At 56.8% G+C, this 21,715-nt stretch overlaps 1 protein-coding gene across 1 annotated transcript; it reads right to left on the bottom strand.

Annotated features, from left to right (window-relative positions):
• Positions 1 to 1,062: 1,062 nt before the first annotated feature.
• On the bottom strand, positions 1,063 to 20,103 carry MAP1LC3A (microtubule associated protein 1 light chain 3 alpha). The gene is made up of 4 exons (XM_068149766.1): positions 19,993 to 20,103; positions 7,557 to 7,612; positions 4,243 to 4,349; positions 1,063 to 2,370 (listed from the first exon to the last, which is right to left on the bottom strand). Exons 1-4 carry the CDS (start codon positions 20,030 to 20,032, stop codon positions 2,208 to 2,210), a joined length of 366 nt encoding a protein of 121 aa, XP_068005867.1. The 5' UTR covers positions 20,033 to 20,103; the 3' UTR covers positions 1,063 to 2,207.
• Between the last annotated feature and the right edge of the window lie 1,612 nt (positions 20,104 to 21,715).

Below are 21,715 nucleotides of genomic sequence, written 5' to 3'. Positions count from 1 at the left end.
AGATTGCCCTTCCCCCTTTTCCTCCCAGCCTTGGCTCCAGCCAGGCCTCAAAGCTGACTCCCCTCCATTAGCAGATAGGGCAGTGAGGGAAGAAAGAGGAAGTGCAGCAGCCTGCAGGTGGTTTTATAGGGAGCAGGGCATTATAGGATGAAAGACCTCGCTTCCCATGTCCACCCACTGGCCTGGGCCCTCGGGACACTGCAGGTGTGGCAACAGGAGGCACTCAGCCTAAACCACCACAGGCAGGAACAACAGCCTCACCTTGGCACCCTGGATGGGCACATGCTGCAGAAGCCACCTCCTTGACATGCTGGCAGCTCTTGGGGGGGAAAGATTTGAGCTGACCTGTGTGGTTGGGGGTTACTGGGTAAGGGATTGACAGCAAAGAGTACAGAAACAGGCACCCTGAGCAAGACTCACTGGGGCTTAGGAACAGCCTGGGGGGTTAGGGCTGCTAGGGACTTGTGCTGCCGTTAGTTAGCTACTTCTGGCCAGGGCTTTGGTGTGGGGATGCTGCTAGGGACATGCTCAGGACTTCTGTTAGCTGCTGCTTCTGCTAAGGGCACCCAGGACTTCTGCTGTAAGTGGACTCTCAGACTGTGCTGCTAGGGACATGCTCAGGACTTCTGTTAGCTGCTGCTTCTGCTAAGGGCACCCAGGACTTCTGCTGTAAGTGGACTCTCAGACTGTGCTGCTGGGGATGGTGCAAGAAAGGACTTCTGAAATGAATCTGAGATTCTCTGCCCTCTGCATTTCTGGACTCTGGCTGCAATACAGCAGCAGGCTTCCTGCCTTCATTTGCCACCCAACAGCTCCCGCCCCAGGGGAGAACAAGAGAGTTGTCTTCCAAGCACCACGACCGTTCCACGAGGCCAGCCTGGCACCTGCAGGGAGCACAGTCCTGTACTGCAGGCCACTGCCAGAAGCAAAACCCTGGCCCTGGGCAGCACTGAGGCTTTGGCTGCTCACAGGCACAGCGCTGGGGTGCAAAGCCCTCAGCAGCCCGACCCAAAGGACGTATCAGGGACGTGAAGAGAGAGAAATGAGAGGGGGAACAGAACATTCCTACAAGACACAACTTGAATTCATGTTTATTTTATATATATATTTATATATATATATTTATATACCCTTGTGGGGGTCCAGCTGGGTGGGATTTCATCATAGACATATTTGTAATTAGGGGTTTGGGGTTTTATTTTTGGTATAATACATGAGAAACAGAAAGGGAAAGAGAGCAAATCTGAAAGGGGCACATTCCTTGAGCGAACTCTGCCACACTGCATGCACTGGGGAGACAAAGAGGAGGGACATGGGTTTATTAAATAAAAATTACCCAAAAAAAACCACAAAAGAGGAAGAAAAGGAAGAAGAAGAAAGAGAGAAGCCAGGGGGGCAGCTGTCCAGAGAGAAGCAGCACTGGAAATGGCAAACCTGTATAAATTAACAGTAAATTCCACTCTGACATCTACTATGGTTCTTTAAAGTGCAATGAAGCCTGATTTATTTACCTACAGAATACAGGAAAGATTCCACCCCCCCCTCCCCCCTTCCAACCTATCCCTAAAAAAAAAGCAACCAACCAGCAACCCTCCAAACAACCAAACCAAACCCCACCCCAGGAACATAAACCTAAAGGCTATACACTATCCACAGCCCTACAGAGACGCCTACATCTACTCAGTAGCACCAAGAATCTGGTATGGGTGTCATTAAAATCAACTAAAACTCGGGGGCAAAGGGCACAGCTGGCTGCTGCTTTGCAGACCTCCTGCCCTGGAGCAGTGTCTGGCAGGAGAGGCAGCTCTGCCCCCGCTGGAAGCGCAGGTGACAGTGCCCTGTCCTCTCCCCGGCCCAAGCCTCTGGCAGCAGGCTGCAGCCACACACACACAGCACAGGGAGAGCAGCTGGGGGGCAGGGAGGGCAGGCTGGGAGCTGAGGCCCCAGGGGCAGGGGGTGGCCTCAGGGATGTGTGCAGCTGGGAGCAGGGTGTGAGGGAGCAGGGCTGATGAGAGGGAGGGCAGGGCTTGGGGAAGGTCAGCACATGGCAGGAGCCTCTTTGGGGACAGGGTGATGGGAAGGGGAGGCAGGGAAGAAGGAGGCCAGCAGAGTCCCCATCTTGTGAGCCTCTGCTTGTGTTGTCTGCCAGGGCTGGGGGCCTGAGCGCCACAGTTCGTCTGTCTGCGTGGGCCACCTTTCAGCTGGCCTCAGTAGCCAAAGGTCTCCTGGGAAGCATAGACCATGTAGAGGAAGCCATCCTCATCTTTCTCCTGCTCGTAGATCTCCGAGATGGGTGTAGACACACTCACCATGCTGTGCTGGTTCACCAGCAGGAAGAAAGCCTGGGTGGGGTTCAGCTGCAAGCGACGCCTGTCGGGGCAAAGGCAGCAGAGCTGGGTCAGCTCACCTGGTAAAGGCAGCCTGACAGCAACTCCTACCTCCCCCCAGCAATGCTGCTCACATGGGACCAGGCATACACACCTAACACCTCCTCCCACTGGCTCAGGATGTGTCCAGCAGCCCAGATGAGCTGCTGGGGGAACTAAAGCCTCCTGAGCCAGGACTGAGTCAGAGCTGGCAGATAAGCTGGCCAAGCCACTCTCCATCATTTCCCACCAGACCTGGCTCACTGGAGAGGTCCCAGACGACTGGAAACTGGCCAGTGTGATCCCCATCCACAAGAAGGGTCAGATGGAGGAACCTGGAAACTACAGGCCTGGCAGTCTGACCTCAGTGCCAGGGACAGTGATGGAGCAGATTATCCTGGCGGCAATAACTGCGCACCTGAAGGATGGCCAAGGGCTCAGGCCCAGCCAGCATGGATTTAGGAAGGGCAGGTCCTGCCTGACCAACCTGATCTCCTTCTATGATCAGGTGACTGCCTGGTGGCTGTGGGGCAGGCTGTGGATGTGGTCTACCTGGACTTCAGCAAGGCCTTTGACACCGTCCCCCACAGCAAACTCCTGGCCAAGCTGTCAGCCCATGGCTTGGACAGCAGCAACTCTGAGCTGGGTTAGGAGCTGGCTGGAGGCTGAGCCCAGAGAGTGGTGGTGAATGGTGCCACATCCAGCTGGCAGCCAGGCACCAGTGGCATCCCCCAGGGATCAGTGCTGGGCCCCATCCTCTTTAACATCTTCGTTGATGATCTGGATGAGGGGGTCGAGTCAGTCATCAGCAAGTTTGCAGATGACACCAAGTTGGGAGCAGATGTTGGTCAGTTAGAGGGTAGAAAGGCTCTGCAGAGGGACCTCGACCGACTGGACAGATGGGCAGAGTCCAACAGGATGGCATTCAACAAGTCCAAGTGCCAGGGGCTGCACTTTGGCCACAACAACCCCAGGCAGTGCTACAGGCTGGGGTCAGAGTGGCTGAGAGCTGCCAAACGGAGAGGGACCTGGGGGTGCTGATTGACAGCCACCTAAACATGAGCCAGCAGTGTGCCCAGATGGCCAAGAAGGCCAATGGCATCCTGGCCTGCATCCTGGGCTGCACCTTGAGTCCTGTGTCCAGTTCTGGGCTCCTCAGTTTAGGAAAAATGTTGAGATGCTGGAAGGAGTCCAGAGAGGGCACTGAGGCTGGGGAGAGGCCTTGAGCACAGTCCTATGAGGAGAGGCTGAGGGCTTTCTACAACGACCTGATAGGTGGTTGTAGCCAGGAAGGGGTTGGTCTCTTCTCCCAGCCAGCAGCACCAGAACAAGAGGACACAGTCTCAAGCTGTGCCAGGGGAGGTTTAGACTGGAGGTGAGGAGAAAGTTCTTCCCAGAGAGAGTTGTTAGCCATTGGAATGTGCTGCCCAGGGAGGTGGTGGAGGCACCATCCCTGGAGGTGTTCAAGAGGGGATTGGATGTGGCACTTGGTGCCATGGTTTAGTCATGAAGTCTGTGGTGACAGGTTGGACTTGATGATCTTTGAGGTCTCTTTCAACCTTGGTGATTCTGTGACTCTGTGACTCTGCAAAGTCCTTTCTCCCAGCGCTGCTGGCAAGGGCAAAGCAGAGGGGTGGCCTCTTCTGTCTGAACCAAAGAATTAAAGAAGGGAAGTGGAGTCCCCCTCATCAGCTCATGGAGCACACAAGGGAGAGGTCACAGTCCTTCACCAGGTGCTAGGAACCTGCCCCACTTCAAGCCTCCCAACACCACAATGCTGTGGTTCTCATGTCCCCAGCCTCAGCAGCTGCCTCTGCCTCATCCCACCCCTGTTCAGGGCCTGTGGGTGAGCAGAGGCTCACAGCATGCCACTCACCGGATTATTTTGACCAGCTCACTCATGTTGACATGATCTGGGACAAGGAACTTGGTCTTGTCCAGCACTGGCAGCTGCTTCTCCCCTTTGTAGCGTTCGATGATGACCTGGGGAGAAAGCCACTGGAAGGTTTAGGTGCAGTTTACAGTGCCCCAAGGGCTGTCCCCAAGCTCAAACACAGATCCAACCAGCACAAGTGGAAAACCTGAGGGAAGGCTCCACTTTGCTTCACAAAACCCAAAGAGGAGGGAAGCAGTGAGCAGCAGGCTGCCTTGAGGAGAGAGTCACCTGTCTGCCTGGGCCAGCTGTGGAGAGCAGCCAAGAGAAGAGAACCGAAGCACCAACTGCTCCTGCTGCCTGAGAAACAGCTGCCAGTAGGATGGATTCAGCTCTGGGCTGCAGCTCTTCAGCATGCCCCTGCTGGCCCAGGAGGAGCTGCAGGTCCTCCCAAACAAGCAGTCTGTAGAAGGCACAATGAAGCCACCCAAGGCACTCCTTCAGGAAGGGGTAGTTTGGCTTTCACTGCTCCCACTCCTCAGGATAGCTCAGACACACCGATTCCACAGAGGATGGGAAACCCACAGCCACTGCTCCTGTGTGCCACAACTGTGTGGTGAGCTCCCAGGGCCCTTCAGCACAGTGCCACCATGGGGATGCCTTCTTTGTGTTCTAAGAAAGAAGGGTTTGGGCAGGTAAAATAAGTCATGATGTTGCCTAGAGAGTTCAACACATTCCCCCCACACTGCTCCTGTGGAAACTCTCCCACCACATTCCAGCAGTGCATGTGGATGCAGAGCTCTGGCTCCTTGCCTTCATTTCCCAGGCACTGGGGCTGTGCCTTGACACACACATTTGACACATGGTGTCTGTCCTTCCTGCTAGAACCTTCAGGCACTGTCACCAGCTCTGCCACAGCCCTGGGGACGTGCAGAGCCAGCCCAATGCCATGAAATCCATGTTCAAAACAGTGCTCAACCACCATGTGGATGACAGTGTGCTGGTACTCAGGGTGCTGGAAGGGGCAAGTCCTGCTCTGCTGAGCTGGCATGGGGACACCACAGTAGTGGCAGAAGAGAGGAAAGAGAAAGGATTAATTTTGCTCAAAGATGCTGTGCTAAAATGAAAAGAAGAACCAGGCTGGGAGGCTCTGTGGATCTGCTGGGAGGGCAGGAAGGCTCTGCTGGGAGGGCAGGAAGGCTCTGCTGGGAGGGCAGGAAGGCTCTGCAGAGACCTGGCCAGGCTGGCTCAAAGGGCTGAGGTCAGTGGGATGAGATTCAACAAGGCCAAGTGCTGAGTGCTGCACTTGGGCCACAACCCCATGAAGGCTCCAGGCTTGGGGCAGAGAGGCTGGAAACTGCCCAGCAGAAAAGGACCCCGGGGTGTTGCTTGATGGCTGGCTGAAGATGAGCCAGGGGGTGCCCAGGAGGCTGAGAAGGCCACCAGCAGCCTGGCCTGGGTCAGTAATGGTGTGATCAGCAGGTCTGGGGATGTGATTGTCCTCTACTTAGCACTGCTGAGGCCATGCCTTGAGTTCTGTGCTCAGGTTTGGGCCCCTCCCTCCAAGAAGGACACTGAGGTGCTGAGGCATGTCCAGAGAAGAGCAACCCAGCTGCTGAAGAGCCTTGCACACAAGTCTTGTGAGGAACACCTGAGGGCCTGGGGTTGGTTAGTGAGGAAGCTGAGGGGAGACCTCATCACTCTCTACAGCTCCCTGAAAGGAGGCTGGAGCCAGGTGGGGGTTGGTCTCTTCCCACATGCAACAAGTGACAGGACAGGAGGCAATGGACACAAGTTGTGCCAGGGTTCAGGGTTCAGGGTTCAGGGTGGATTTGAGGCAAAATTTCTTTGCTGCAAGAGGGGTCAGGGACTGGGCACAGGCTGCCCAGGGAGGTGGTGGAGTCCCCATCCCTGGAGGTGTTTCAAGGCTGCCTGGATGTGGTGCTGAGGGCTGTGGTTCAGTGGCAGCAGCTTAGCAGCGGTGCTGGGATTGTGAGCTCTGGGGGAGCTGTTGGGCTTGATCTCAAAGGTCTCTTCCAACCTCAACAGTTCTGTGGCTCTAAGAACAAGGCAGGGATGGAACAGAATGTGCCCAGAGCAGATTGAGACATTAGGCCTTGGAGACTGGTACTGAGAGACTGGATGCAATTTTAAGGCAAGGCTGATGCTCACCCAACATTGAGAGCAACCTGAGCTTGTCCCACGTTTGGTCACACATGCTGTGGTACTGCAGACTGCCCTGAGCATGGACTTTCTGAGTTCTCAGTCCTCTCAGGAAGAGAAGCAAATACTCAGCTAGGGTATCACAGGCAAAGAGCAGGACAGCACATTAGGTCTGACAGGGGAGGAAGAACTGGAGGCAATTCAGTCTCAGGTACACATGTCAGGAAGGTGCTGTGTCAAGCAGCAGGGCCCAGGCTCTGTTCAGTGCTGGGACAGCACAGGGGGCAACAGGCACAAACTGGAACCCAGGAGGTTCCAGCTCAACATGAGGAGAAACTTCTTTGCTGTGAGGGTGCTGGAGCCCTGGAGCAGGCTGCCCAGAGAGGTTGTGGAGTCTCCTTCTCTGGTGGCTTTCAAGCCCCACCTGGATGTGTTCCTGCATGGCCTGCCCTGGGTGACCCTGCTCTGGCAGGGGGCTTGCACTTGGTGATCTCCAGAGGAACCTTTCAACTCTCACCACTCTGTGATTCTGTGTCAACACTGGGTGCTGGGAAAGCACAGGATGGCTGTGGCAGGAGTCATCCTACCAGAGTCTCCTCAATACCTCCCTGGAGGTTTTTAAGGCCAGGCTAATTGTGGCTCTCAGCAACCTGATCTAGGGTGAGGTGTCCCTGCCCATGGCAGGGATGTTGGAACTAAATGATCCTTGAGGTCCCTTCCAACCCTAACAATTCTGTGATTCTCTAATACAGCAAAGATCATCTCACTCATCTTCCTCTGGGCAGGTGCAGAGGAATCCTTACCAGGCTATGCAGGAAAGGTCAGGTAGCTCCTGCAACACAACCAGAACCCAACAACAACAAATCCCCCCAAACCAGTGCAGAGCTTTCTCCTGCTGCAGCAGCTTGGAAGCATATCTGAGCTCAGATCAGAGGCTGGTCTCAAGGCAGGCAGCTTGGGGTTTGCACTGCTGAGAAGGTGATCTGCTGCTGAGCAGCTGGCAGGCACGAGGCACTGGAGAGCACCCTGTGTTGATTCTGGGGAGCAAAGTCCTGCACCTCTGTGGCTGGCTGGTGGAGGCTACCCAGCAGCACAGGGGGTGATGAGGAGAAGAGAGGAAGGCCTGCTGGAGAGGAGTGAGGATGGCAACTCACCGGGATCTTGTTTGGGTGCTGCTCTCGGATCTGCTGCACTTCCTTACACCGATCCGCTGCAGGCAGGGAAGGAAAGAGGCAAAGTCAGAACCATCAGGCTGTGCCACGACCAAGGACCCACCCTGCCAGTCACAGACTGGCAAAGGAATGCAAGTTCTGCCCCTCAGGCCCCTCCTGAGCACTCTGCAGCAGTGACACAGGCAGTCAGATGTCAGCTTCAGTGACCATCCACCCATCAGGGCTCCCTGCCCCTCCAGACATCCCCAAGGCAGGGAGAGGTGACCCTGCCTGGGAAAGCTGGGCAACAGACACAGAAACCAAGTGAGTCAAGCCAGTACATAAGGATTGGTGGTGTGATAGGACAAGAGAGAGTGGATTGAAGCTTGAGGAGGGGGGATTTAAACTGCAGATTAGGAGGAAATTCCTCACAGCATCTGTGTGGCACTGCACTGTGTGCCCATTTACCTGGGGAACTTTCATATGTCCCCTAAGGGGCCAGGTGAGGGAGCTGAGGAAGAGAAGGCTCCAGGGAGACCTCAGAGCAGCCTGCCAGTACCTGAAGGGCTCCAGGAGGGACTTTGGACAAGGGCTGGGAGTGCCAGGCTGAGGGACAACGGCTTTGAGCTGGGAGAGGGGAGATTGAGATTGGAGATGAGGAGGAAATTGTTGTCAGTGAGGCTGGGGAGACACTGGCACAGGTTGCCCAAGGAGGCTGTGGCTGTCTCCTCCCTGGATGTGCTCAAGGCCAGGCTGGATGAGGCCTTGATCAGGGTGGGCTGGTGGGAGGTGTCCCTGCCCATGGCAGGGGGTTGGAACTGGATGATGTCTAAGGTCATTCTGAGATTCCAAAACCATTCCTACATCCGCCTCAGGCAAATGCAGCTCATGACCATCAGTGTCAGGCAGCAGCACAGCTTTAGGCTCTCAGTGCTAGAAGTTCAGGCTCTTGGTGTCTCCTGGCTGCATCTCCAGAGGAGATGATTCTCCAGCTAGGGCCAGGTTTTAGCCATTCCCTTCTGCCTGTTGCACACTTGCAGTGCGGCAGCCCAAGAGCCCTGCCTTGCAAAGCAGAGTCCCTACCCCAGATCTGCACAGGAGGTACCACAGCTGATGCTCTGACAAAGCATTTCTGCATCTCCTGTGGCAACAGCATGAGAGACTGCAGCAAGGAGGTGCCCCACACTCTCCAAGGTCTGCTCTGCAGTTCTTCTCACACCTCCTAACTCCTTTTCCTCCCAGTTCATCTTTACTGACACCCACAACAGGCAGCACAGCAAAGCTGCTGCAGTCCTGGAGCTCTCAGGAGAATTTCAGTGCTCTCACTGCTCCACCAGAGGGTCCTCCAGTGCCCACAGTTCAAAGCAGTAGGAAGGAGGAGAAGGAGCCAAAGGAGGGCCAGGTCCAGCTGTGTGTGTGTGTGCTCCTCCTGAGACCTTCCAGAACTGTGCTCCTCCTGGGACCCTCCAGAGCTGTGCTCCTCTTGGGACACTCCAGAGCTGTGCTCCTCCTGAGACACTCCAGAGCTGTGCTCCTCCTGGGACCCTCCAGAGCTGTGCTCCTCCTGAGACACTCCAGAGCTGTGCTCCTCCTGGGACCCTCCAGAGCTGTGCTCCTCTTGGGACGCCCCCGAGCTGTGCTCCTCCTGGGACCCTCCAGAGCTGTGCTCCTCCTGGGACCCTCCAGAGCTGTGCTCCTCCTGGGACCCTCCAGAGCTGTGCTCCTCCTGGGACCCTCCAGAGCTGTGCTCCTCCTGGGACCCTCCAGAGCTGTGCTCCTCCTGGGACCCCCCAGAGCTGTGCTCCTCCTGGGACCCCCCAGAGCTGTGCTCCTCCTGGGACCTTCCAGAACTGTGCTCCTCCTGGGACCCTCCAGAGCTGTGCTCCTCCTGAGACCTTCCAGAGCTGTGCTCCTCCTGGGACCCTCCAGAGCTGTGCTCCTCCTGGGACACTCCAGAGCTGTTCTCCTCCTGGGACCCTCCAGAGCTGTGCTCCTCTTGGGACACTCCAGAGCTGTGCTCCTCCTGAGACACTCCAGAGCTGTGCTCCTCCTGGGACCCTCCAGAGCTGTGCTCCTCCTGAGACCTTCCAGAGCTGTGCTCCTCCTGGGACCCTCCAGAGCTGTGCTCCTCCTGGGACCCTCCAGAGCTGTGCTCCTCCTGGGACCCTCCAGAGCTGTGCTCCTTTACTGCAAGAGTGGTCAAGCATGGAACAGGCTGCCCAAGGAGGTGGTGGAATCACCATCCCTGGAGGTGCTCAAAACCCCAGCAGATGTGGCACTTTGGGACATGGGCTGGTGGCCATGGAGGTGTTGGGTTGGACTTGATGATCTTAGAGGCCTTTCCCAACCCTGATGATTGTATGATGCTCCTCCTCTGAGCACCATTACTCTGGGAAGCACTTCCCAGCCTACAGCAGCCCATCAGATGTGCCAAGGGTTTCAGGGTCACAGCAGGTAAGCTGGTGGGTGAGGGCCAAGAGCTGCCTAGAAATGCAAGAGCTGTCTGTCCCAGGAGCTGTCATGGAATCACCCTGCTGCACAGACAGCCCCCAGCACAGCACCAGCTCCAAGCCTGACTCCCCTCACCTGCTCCCTGCAGCCCCAGGTGCTCAGGACCCACCAGGAGCTCACAGGCCAGCTGTTGGAGTGTTTGCTCCCCACAAACTGAGCACTTCTGTAACCACTCCAGCAAATCTTACACACTTCATTGGGCTTGGCCATCCTCTGGGAGGAGGCTGGAATGTATGTAGAGGTCACAAGACTACAAAACTAGCAGCTCACAGAAGCTTTTGAGCTTTCCAAGAGGAAAACATCCCTCTGCTGGGAGCTGCCAGACCTCTCTTCTGCAGAACCCCATAGGCCAGCAAGATTATTTGTACCTCAAATCCTGGGAGACCTCAATGCTCTCCACAGCTCCCTGAAAGGAGGCTGGAGTCAGGAGGGGGTTGGTCTCTTCTCCCTAGGGTCAGGTGATAGGAGAGGAAATGACCTGAAATTGTGCCAGGGGAGGGTGAGCTTGGAGATGAGGAGAAATTTCTTTAGTGTAAGAGTGGTCAGGGATGGGCAGAGGCTGCCCAGGGAGGTGGTGGAGTCCCCATCCCTGGAGGTGTTCATGAAATGGGTGGCCATGACTCCTGGGGCCATGGTTTAGTGGCAGTGGTGGTGTTGGGCTGCTGGTTGGACTGGGTGATCTCAGAGGTCTCTCCCAACCAAAACACTTCCATGAGGTACTGGAAGATTTGGAGCTGTTTGCCTTTGGTTTCATAACTGAAGATGTAGTTCCTCATGTTTCCTTTTGCCCCTACCCAATGCTCCATGGCATCCAGAGCTCTTGTGATGCAGTTTTCCCCTGAGGTCCCAACCAGCAAGGAGCTGTGCAGCAAGCAGCACTGCACATGACACTGGCACAGCAGTGCCTCTGCAGGAAGGCTGAAGGACACAGTGACAAGAAGCACCCAGGGCACAGCACCCAGCTGGAGCAGCCAGCCAGAAGCTCATACCCCACCTTCTGCAGAGCTCAGCTCCCACGTGTTCATCACCTACAAGCTCCAGCAGGACAGAGGAGCTGAAGGGCTGGAGACCCAGAGCAGGAGTGGGCAATGCCCAGCAGTGTGTGCTGCAGGCCAGCTCAGGCTTGCTGGGTAGCAGCACAGCCTGCAGGAGCTGGGTCCTCATGGGTGGGTTTTGCTGAAGACATGGCCAAGTCATGCAGGTGAACACCAAGAAACACTTTTGTCATGGAACACCACTCCATGACATCTCCAACCACCAGCTGTATGCACCATGGCTGCCTCAGCAGCTGGCCTAGCCCTGGGCTGGAAGGGTTGTTCTCAGGCCAGTGGCACTGCAGGAGCCTCTCACATGCAGGGAAGGAGGGCAGAGCCTGTGAGCCCAGCTGTGCCCTGACCCTGCTGCTAAGGGAGGGTTGGTGTCCCAGGCTACCTAGCAGAGCAGTGCAGCAGGAGCCCACCAGGGATCTTGATCCTTGGTCATATTTTACTTCCCTCTGCAAAACTGGGGTGCTCCAGGCAGGACAAGTAACTTGGGATCAAAACTCCACTGTCACAGTATCACAGTGGCACAGCACATTAGAGGTTGGAAGGGACCTCCAGAGATCATTGGGTCCAACCCCCCTGCCAAAGCAGCATCACCCAGGGCAGTCCACACAGGAATGCATCCAGGTGGGTTTGGAAAGTCTCCAGAGCAGGAGACTCCACAACCTCTCTGGGCAGCCTGCTCCAGGGCTCCAGCACCCTCACAGCAAAGAAATTTCTCCTTATGTTGAGCTGAAACCTGTTCCAGTTTGTGTCCATTGTTCCTTGCCTTATTACTGTGCACCACTGAAAAGAGCTTGGCCCCCTCCACCTGACCCCCACCCCTCAGGTATTGATAGACATTGATCAGATCCCTCTCAGCCTTCTCTTCCCCAGACTAACCAGCCCCAGGGCTCTCAGTCTCTCTTCACAGGGGAGATGCTCAGGTCCCCTAATCATCCTTGTGGCTCTCCCTTGGACTCTCTCCAGCAGGTCTCTGTCTCTCTGGAACTGGGGAGCCCAGACCTGGACACAGGATTGCAGGTGCAGAGCAGAGAGCAAAAGAACCTCCCCAGCCCTGCTGGCCACACTCTTGCTACTCCCCAGGATGCTGTTGGCTCCCTTGGCCACCAGGGCACACTGCTGTCCCATGCAGAACTTGATGTCCACCAGCACTCCAAGGTCTTTCTCCATGGAGCTGCTCTCCAGCAGGGCAGCCTCCAACCTGTCCCAGTGCCTGCTGTTATTCCTCCCCAGGTGCAGAACCCTGAAGTTGTCCTTATTGCCCTTCAAGAGGTTTGCCTGCAGCCAGCTCTCAGCCTGCCCAGCTCTGCTTGGATGGCAGCACAGCCTGAGGGGTGTCAGCCACCACCCCCCAGCTTTGTATCATCAGCACACCTGCTGAGGATGCACTCAATGCCCTCAGCCAGGTTGTTGATAAAGATACTGAAGAGAGAACTGGGCCCAGCTGTCTTGAACTGTATCACAGGATCAGAATCACAGGAAACACTCAGCTGGAGGAGACCTCAAAGATCCTCCAGTCCAAGCCTTGACCCAGCACTTATGTCTGATAGGATGCGTGTCCTTGCTCCTGCTCCTGCACTGCCAGAGGAAGGTGTCCCCAGCAGGAAGGGGGAGCTGATCTGCCTGCAGGAGGCTCCATTTCGTTGTCACAGCTTCATGACAAGATGTGCCGTGCCTGGGAGGATTTTGGACTGCCTGGCTCCTGAAGCTCTGTGGCAGCAGAGGAATCTCTGCAGTCTTGTTCATTTGCATAGGTTCTGGATCTTCCTGGCTCCAGAGTAGAGCCTGAAAATGGATTTTAAAAGGCAAACAGGAGCCAGCTTCATTTTGTTCAGCAGTCTCAAAGTCTGAGCATGGCTTTGAGCCTGGCTCCAGCAATGAGCATTTGGACCTGGCTCAGTGTGAGGGCTCAGCTCGTGACCAGACAGAGCCACACACAAACCGGGGAGTCTAAATACACGACCACACCTGGAATGCTGCACCCAGCTTTGGGTTCCCCAAGTCAAGAGAGACAGGGAGAGAGTCCAGTGGAGAGCTCTGAGGATGATGAAGTGTCTGGAGCACCTGGCTGATGAGGAAAGGCTGAGAGCCCTGGGGCTGCTCAGCCTGGAGAGGAGAAGGCTGAGAGATCTTACTAATGGTTACAAGCATCTGCAGAGTGGGTGCCAAGAAGGGGCCAGGCTCTGTTCAGTGGTGCCCTGTGACAGGATGAGGAACAATGGGTACCACTGGAACCCAGGAGCTACCACCTCAACATGAGGAGCAACTGGAAGCCAGGAGGTTCCACCTCAACATGAGGAGAAACTTCCTTACTCTGAAGGTGCAGAGCCCTGGAGCAGGCTGCCCAGAGAGGCTGTGGAGTCTCCTTCTCTGGAGGCTTTCAAGCCCCACCTGGATGTGTTCCTGTGTGACCTGCCCTGGGTGACCCTGCTCTGGCAGGGGCCTTGGACTGGACGGTCTCTGGAGGTCCTTTCCAAGCCCTACCATGCTGTGATTCTATGTCAAGCCACTTGCTCTCTGGTTGCACAGAACTGTGCCACCCCTGCCATGAGCCATGGACCTCTGTTGTTCTAACAGCTTAAAACAGGGCTTCCAACTCACTACACCTCCTGAGCCCGGGGAGGAGGCAAACAGGCACCCCCTTCTGTGCCATGTTTGGATCCTATGCAGGATATTTCCATCAGAGCTGCAGACAGAGAGCTGTTGAGCTGTTCTTTTGCTCACCATTTAATCACAGTTTCATTAGCCTTGGAAAAAGAACAGCAAGGTCCCTCCCTACAAGCCAGCGGGAGGCTGCCCTCTGCAAGGGCTTCCCTCTAGCTTTTATTTGACCTTTGATGGCAACCTTCACAGTTCCAAGCCTCCAAGACAGCAGGAACACACTCAAGTTTCTCAGAACTACTCAGGGCACTTCAGACTCCCCAGGCAAAGCCCTGGCACTCCTGACAGAGCCACGCTTGAAAGCACAGCACCACAGGCACACATGCAGAGAGACTTTGCACAGCCTGGGGCACTGCTATTTGTACACAAAACAGGCCAGGACATGTCTGGATTGGCAGGGCCTGCCTGGGGACACCTGCCAGGCACAAGAGCCTCGGATCCATCCCTCCACGTGCCCTACAGACACCACAAGTCTGAAGGCAAAAGGCAGGAGCGTGGAGTCAGAGGTGCCGCAGCCTGCACAGAACATCAAGCAGGCAGCTGCCCATTCCGTCACCCCCAGGATGTCACACAAGCAGGGTGACACTCCTGAAGACCTCCTGAGGGACTCCTGCCCATGATCCATAGAATCAGAGAACACCAGGTTGGGAGGGCCCTCAAAGATCGTCTAGTCCAACCTTTAATCTCCCTGAACCACAGCTGACACCCCCGTTCCAAGACCTCTCCCATTACGACCCCCTCACTCGTATGGTGCCCCAGGAGTCACAGAGACCTAAGTAAGATTGTACCCTGGGCTGCAGCAAGAGAAGCACAGCCAAGCAGGGCCAGGGAGGGGATTCCCCCCCTCTGCTCCACTCTGCTGAGACCACAGCTGGAGCTCTGTGTCCAGTTCTGGAGCTTCTGTGTCAGGTAGGATCTGGAGGTGCTGGAAGGTGTCCAGAGAAGGGCCACGAGGAGGAGCAGAGGGCTGGAGCTGCTCTGCTGTGAGGACAGACTGAAGGAGTTGGGGTTGTGCAGTCTGGAGAGGAGAAGGCTCTGAGGAGACCTAATTGTGGCCTTCCAGGATCTGAAAAGGGCTACAAGAAAGCTGGGGAGGGACTTTGGAGGGTGTCAGGGAGTGATAGGACTGGGGGGATGGAGCAAAACTAGAAATGGGTAGATTCAGCTTGGATGTTAGGAAGAAGTTGTTCCCCATGAAGGTGGTGAGAGACTGGCACAGGCTGCCCAGGGAGGTGGTGGAAGCCTCCTGCCTGGAGGTGTTTGCAGCCAGGCTGGATGTGGCTGTGAGCAACCTGCTGTAGTGTGAGGTGTCCCTGGCCATGGCAGGGGGTTGGGACTGGCTGAGCCTTGAGGTCCCTTCCAACCCTGACAATTCTAAGTACCAGTCACCACTGCTGAGCTCAGCTGTGAGGAGATACCCAGCCAGACACACCCCCATGGAGTACCACCTACCACCTCTACCACATCCCAATGTCACCTGAGCCACCATTTACCTACCTAGGAGTTGTCTCTGCAACTCAGCATTGCTTTTAACTGGTTCTTCATGATCACACACCACTTTACATGTCGGTGATCCACCACTGAAGCACTTTGCTTCAGCACTGTCTGAAATAGTTCAGTGTCACCTCGTGGGGGGATCTAATGCACACAGATGACACATCCCCACTGGGACTGACCAAGGAACACAGAAGCCAAGGGAGATGACCTGTCTGTGGCTCCTGGCTGCTCAGTGACCAGTCCTACAGGTGCTGGATTCATCAGTCTCCACCTGCCTGGTTCAAGGGGACATCTGAGGTCCTTGGAGTGAGCCAAGTGCTAAGAAACAAAGGGCACAGTGGCTCTGCTGGTACTGGCTGCCAGTCAGCAACTTTCATTACAGAGAACAACAAAAATAGTACCAGTTGTGGTCTCCATGGCTAGCTGGCCTTTGCTCTGGATGTCTGCTCACAGAAGCACAGAACTGTCAGGGTTGGAAGGGACCTCAAGGATCAGCCAGTTCCAACCCCCCTGACATGGCCAGGGACACCTCACACCAGCCCAGGCTGCTCAAGGCCTCATCCAGCCTGGCCTTCAAAACTTCCAGGCATGAGGCTTCCACCTCCCTGGGCAACCTGTGCCAGGCTCTCACCACCCTCATGGGCAACAACTTCTTCCTAAGGTCTAATCTAAATCTCCCCTCCTCCAGCTTGGATCCATTCCCCCCAGTCCTATCCCTCCCTGACACCCTCAGAAGTCCCTCCCCAGCTTTCTTGGAGCCCCTTTCAGATCCTGGAAGGCCACAATTAGTTCTCCTCAGAGCCTTCTCCTCTCCAGACTGCACAACCCCAACTCTCTCAGGCTGTCCTCATAGCAGAGCAGCTCCAGCCCTCTGCTCATCCTCAGGGCCCTTCTCTGGACACCTTCCAGAACTGTTCAGTTCTTCTCCCAGGATTTTCTCTAATGCTGACAATTAACTGCCCTCCCCCCATCAAATCCTGTCACACAATGTCCTCAGTAACTAATACTGGGGGACACAGGCAGCCAAGCACCAGCCTGCATCAGCAGCCTCACTTCGAGGAATCCTGGCTCTTGCAGCACGACTGCTGCAGCATCAATACCCTGAGCAGAGCACAAGGATGAGCTGACTCCCTAACCACCCTCAGATCAAGAGGCTTTTCCAAGCCACCACCAAGCAAAAGTGTTACTCCACCAAGTACAGGATGGTGTGAGAGCAGACAATTCATCCCCTGCTTGTCCTTCAAGCAGTACAAGCACAGCTGGCTTACATGAGATGAGCCTCCAGAGCAGGCAACACTTTGTCAGAGTCCAGGGAAGAGGGAATGCAGCTCCACACACTGCCTTTATCCTAGAATGGGTTGGGTTGGAAGGGACCTTCAAGATCATCCAGTTCCAACCCCCTGTCATGGGCAGGGACACCTCCCACCAGCCCAGGTTGCTCAAGGCCTCATCCAGCCTGGCTTTGAACACCTCCAGGGAGGGGACAGCCACGGCCTCCTTGGGCAACCTGTGCCAGTGTCTCCCCACCCTCACTGGAGAAAATTTCTTCTTAATCTCCAATCTAAATTTACCCTCTTCCAACTCAAAGCCATTGCCTCTTGTCCTGTCACTCTCAGCCCTCTATGACTGTCACCCAGCCAGGGGCTCCAGCTGAGCACTGCATGGATGTCTCACTGGGAGCAGGACACCAGCATGGAGCCAGCTGACTTGCAGCTAGCCAGCTGGTCGAGGTTTAAGCTCCGTGTGCAGTGTGTAGCCGCACTGGTTATACACTGCCCTGAAAACAGAGCTGGGAGCCTGCTGGCTGCCTTGTAAGAGCAGAGCAGAGGAGAGCAGAGCAGAGGAGAGCAGAGGAGAGCAGAGCAGAGGAGAGGAGAGCAGAGGAGAGGAGAGCAGAGGAGAGCAGAGCAGAGCAGAGGAGAGGAGAGCAGAGCAGAGGAGAGCAGAGCAGAGCAGAGGAGAGCAGAGCAGAGCAGAGGAGAGCAGAGCAGAGCAGAGGAGAGCAGAGCAGAGCAGAGCAGCCAATTCCGAGCAGGCAGTGGCAGAGCGGTAGGAGGTGCGAGCACGACCCAGCGCCCAGAAGGGCTGAGCTCTGCACGGGAAGCTCCGCGGTGTCGTCAGGCGCGGCCGCGGCCAGGACGCCCTGTTCCTGTACCACACACCACAGCTTTCTTCTGGGAATTGTTTTGCACTCCTGCAGTGGCTCTGCCTGCACAGAAGACAGCCTCGCAGTCAGGTTCAGCACCGGAAAGCAGATGGTTACTGCTGGATTTCGCCCCCCTGCACCCAGACCGTGGTGCTCAGCTGCAGACGTGCGGAGGACCGGAGCAGGTCAGAGAGCATCGCGTTCTCGCCGCTGATGGCACAGAAGATCTCAGCACTCAGTGTCCTCAACACAACCTGGCTCAAACCCCTGGCGTGCCCCTGCCAGCCCTCTTTGTCAAGACATTTCATTCAGGATAGACACAAAACAAGGCAGAGCAGCAGGCAGAAGGAATTCGTAGAGAAATAAAACCTCCAAAATAGAAGAGGGAAAACATGGATTGAGGAGAGCAGAACCTTCAGCAAGGGCTGGAAGAGCAAGACCTGAGCAAGACACCTGGCATGAAACTGCAGCCTGGGTGCCTTTTGTCAACAGCCACGTTCCTGACTGCCTCTGCTCCGGTGTTTTGGAACCTTCCCACTTCTGGGAAGTTCTGAAGCCCTAGAAACGAAGCCATTCTGAGAGCATTGCCCCACTGCTGATGCTCTCCTCCAGCCCTCTCCAACTGCACTGTAAACAATGGCTTCCTGCTCCCATTGTGTAATGCTTCAAAGACCAAAACAAGCTGTATTTACTTTCTCCAACAGAGCAATGCCAGCCCTGACCCGCAGCAGCTGCGTGGGCTGCCAGGCCTCCTCCTTCCCCTCCTCCTGGCTGAGCTCTGCAGCCCAGTCAGCTGAGAGAGCAAAAGGGCAGAGGGAAATACACCGAAACAAGGAGTACCAAACTGCCTCACCCCTCCTCTTTCCCTCCCAGGCTATTTTAATCCTGCTTTCTCTCAGCCACCCTGAGCCTCGGATTTTGTTTTCCTCCTGGCTCATGCAAAGTCTGAGCAATCCGCAAGAGCAAACCAGAGTCCTCCTGGTCATAGTAAGCTGATTCTCACCGGCTGAAGAGTAGGCAGCTACCAAGGGTTTGATTTAGGACTTTACTGCCTTTACTATATAGCTCAGGAGCACATGGCAGGGTTCCAAGCGAGTATCCCTGGGCACCCAGACTTCATTTTGCTCTTGTTTGTGACTGTTGACTTGGCTCGGTGGCAGGAGGAGGCTGGGTAAGCGAGTCAAGGCTGGAGGGGTTGTGCCAGCAAATGACCAAATATTTACAGTCTCCAAGAGAGCAGCGAGGGGCTGGACCAGCAGTTCAGCAGGAAAAGCTCCAATTTTAAAACTCAGATAGGAAGCAGAGCCTCACCTTCACTGCAGCAGTATTTGACAGAAAAGGAGGCCCTTTTTGTGTTGCTGTGAGCACAGCGATCTCAGCATTCTTCAGGCAGTAAAGCCCAAGCAACCCCCCCTCAGGATGCAACCTGCCAGAAACATCCACCTTCCCCCGTGGCAAGCTGGCAAAGGTCAAGTGAAACAGGAGTAAATGTTTCATCTGATTTCATTATCAGGTCTGACAATCAAACCTAATACCTTCTGTGGTAGCCTCCTTGCTGGCTGTGCTTCCCCACGGTGCCCTTTGAACAAAGGGATGGGCATGGCACGAACATTAACTCCTCTCGGTCTCAAGAACGATCACAGAATTGTTTTGCTTGGAAAAGCCCTCTGAGACCACCCAGTCCAACTGTCAGCCTCAGACCACCGCAGCCATTAAACCATGTCCCAACGTGCAACACCCACAGGTTTCTTCAACACCTCCAGGGATGGGGCTAGAGAGGGGGTATCAGATTCTTGGCACGACCACTCTAATGCTGGGGAGCACAGAAGGGGATTTATGAGCAGTCATTGTGCTCTGACAGTCAAAAGGGTAAAGACTGGACCGTGGGCAAGCGTGAAACATGAATGGTGACCTCTTGGCTGTTACCCTCACCCTGTCGATTTCAGAGCCCCTTGTAGCCATCGCCCCACGCCAGCCACCCCAGCTCCCCGGATGCCTACACAGCCCAGCCACCGCCCCCCTGGGTGGGCACACCAGCCGAGGGCGATGGCTCAGTAAATACCACACACGGCTTTCCTGCACGCAACTACAGCAGCTGCCCTCCCAGCCACGCTCGCTCCGGGCGAATCCGTTATTCCGTAAAACATGGAGGCTGCTCCCTAGGCAAGCCCCAGCCCTGCCCAGGCCCGACACCGGCAGGTACACCGGCAAAGGCTTCGGTAAAGAGCAACGCCCGAGGCTCGGTGCTGCTGGGGGCACCCTCAGAGCAGCCCAAGGCTCCTGCGCCAGGGTGGGAGGCTCCCGTCCTGCCTCGCCAGTGCCTGCCCCACCTCGGCGCCGCTGGCCCCGCAGACGGCCGGAGCCCCGCGGCGCGGAGCGCTGCCCGCCGGGATGACATCACCGCGCGGCGGCTGCGGCACCGGCAGCCCCCCGGCCGCCCCCTCCCGCGGCCCGTTTGGCTCTGCCGACGCCGAGCCTCTGCCCTCCCCACAGAGGAGCGGTCGGAGAAGGGGAGGACGGGGTCGGTATCACCCCAGAGGTCGTGGCGGCAGGGACACCCCCACCCGTCCCGGCTCACCGAAGGTGCGGCGCTGCTTGAAGGGCCGGTCCGAGGGCATGGCGGGCGGCGGCGCGAGTGCCGGCAGACGGCTGTGGCCTGCGCTGGGCTGCGGCGGAGCGGGACGGTGGCGTCACCGCGACACCGCCCGGCAGGGGCGGCGCTCGGCCGCGGGAGGGTGGCCAGGCCCGCCCGGAGCCCCGCCCCGAGCCCGCTCCGCCGGGACCGCGCGGCCGGGAGGTGCAGGCGTGGGGGCAGGCAAAGGATGCCGGCAAAGGATGCCAAGAGCATCCCGGCCTGCATCAGGAACAGCGTGGCCAGCAGGAGCAGGGAAGTCATTGTGCCCTGTGCTCAGCGCTTGTCAGGCCACACTTTGAATCCTGTGTCCAGTTCTGGGCTCCTCGGTTTAGGCAGGAGGTTGACTTGTTGGAAGGTGTCCAGAGAAGGGCAACGAAGTTGGTGAGGGGTTTGGAGCACAGGAGAGGCTGAGGGAGCTGGGGTTGCTTAGCCTGGAGAGGAGGAGACTCAGGGGTGATCTTACTGCTCTCTCCAACTCCCTGAAGGGAGGTTGTAGCCAGGTGGGGGTTGGTCTCTTCTCCCAGGCAACCAGCACCAGAATCAGAGGACACAGTCTGAAGCTGTGCCAGGGGAGGTTTAGGTTGGGAGTGAGGAGAAAGTTCTTCCCAGCAACAGAGATTGGCCATTGGGATGTGCTGCCCAGGGAGGTGGTGGAGTCCCCATCCCTGGAGGTGTTCAAGAGGGGATTGTATGTGGCACTTGGAGCCATGGTTTAGTTGTCAGGAGGTGTTGGGTAATAGCTAATAGGTTGGACTTGATCTCTGAGGTCTTTTCCAAGGTGGCTGACTCTGTGATTCTCTGTGAAGGGCAGCTCCCGGGGTCGCGGCACAGCCCCTGCCTGCCGCCCCAGGGACCGCCTGTCACGGCGATCAGCCGCATCCCACCCGCCAGCACCGGGCCCGCCGCCTTCCCCTCGGGGCGGCGAGTCCCTGGCCCGCGGTGCTGCGAGCACGGGAGCGAGGCGCTGGGGTGCGGGAGGCTCGCTTGGCACCAGCGCGGAGCGCGCCGGCGGAGCTCGGCTGGCCCCCATCAGCGGTGCCCCCGCTGCAGCCGCAGGGGAGCCGGCGCCGGGCCTCGTTGGACACCAGCAGCCGCACGGCCGCGGCTGGGGGCTTGGAGGCGGCAGTGCCCGCAGCACGCAGCTTCTGGCCGTCTCGGCTCAAACAGCCCCGTGGTGGCTCCTGTTAGCCAGGGCAGAGGCCAGTGGCAGGGGAAGTGTCCATGCGGCTGCCTGCCGGCACAGCTCAGACCCTGGGTGCATCTGTGAGCTTCCACAGCCAACAAACCTGCAGGGAAACCAATCTCACCAAGACAATCAGATGTCAGGAAGCGCAAGAGCATCCTGGCCTGGATCAGAAACGGTGTGGCCAGCAGGAGGAGGGAAGTGATGGTGCCTTTGGACTCAGCCGTGGTCCAGTTTTGGGCAGCAGAGTATGAGAGAGACAGTGAGGGGCTGGAGGGGGTACAGACAAGGAAGCTGGTGAGAACCCCTGGAGAACAGGGCTGGGGAGGAGCAGCTGAGGGAACTGGGATTGTTCAGTCTGGAGAAGAGGAGGCTAAGGGGAGACCTCATTGCTCCCTACAGCTCCCTGAAAGGAGACTGCAGCCAGGTGGGGGTTGGGCTCTTCTCCCTAGGATCAGATGACAGAGGGAGAGGAAATGGCCT

This window comes from Melanerpes formicivorus, unplaced genomic scaffold, assembly GCF_026170545.1.
Source record: "Melanerpes formicivorus ecotype bairdi unplaced genomic scaffold, bMelFor1.0.p_v2 SCAF_19, whole genome shotgun sequence".
Taxonomy (NCBI): domain Eukaryota; kingdom Metazoa; phylum Chordata; class Aves; order Piciformes; family Picidae; genus Melanerpes; species Melanerpes formicivorus.
This window is presented reverse-complemented; position numbering and strand designations above follow the sequence as displayed.

Bases quoted from the DNA above. Each gene is read 5' to 3' on its own strand.
- MAP1LC3A (XM_068149766.1), bottom strand. From the start codon at position 20,032: ATGCCCTCGGACCGGCCCTTCAAGCAGCGCCGCACCTTCG. The intron at 7,613-19,992 runs GTGAGCCGGGAC...CCCTGCCTGCAG, and splicing joins CAAGCAGCGCCGCACCTTCG to CGGATCGGTGTAAGGAAGTG. The intron at 4,350-7,556 runs GTGAGTTGCCAT...CTTTCTCCCCAG, and splicing joins AGCACCCAAACAAGATCCCG to GTCATCATCGAACGCTACAA.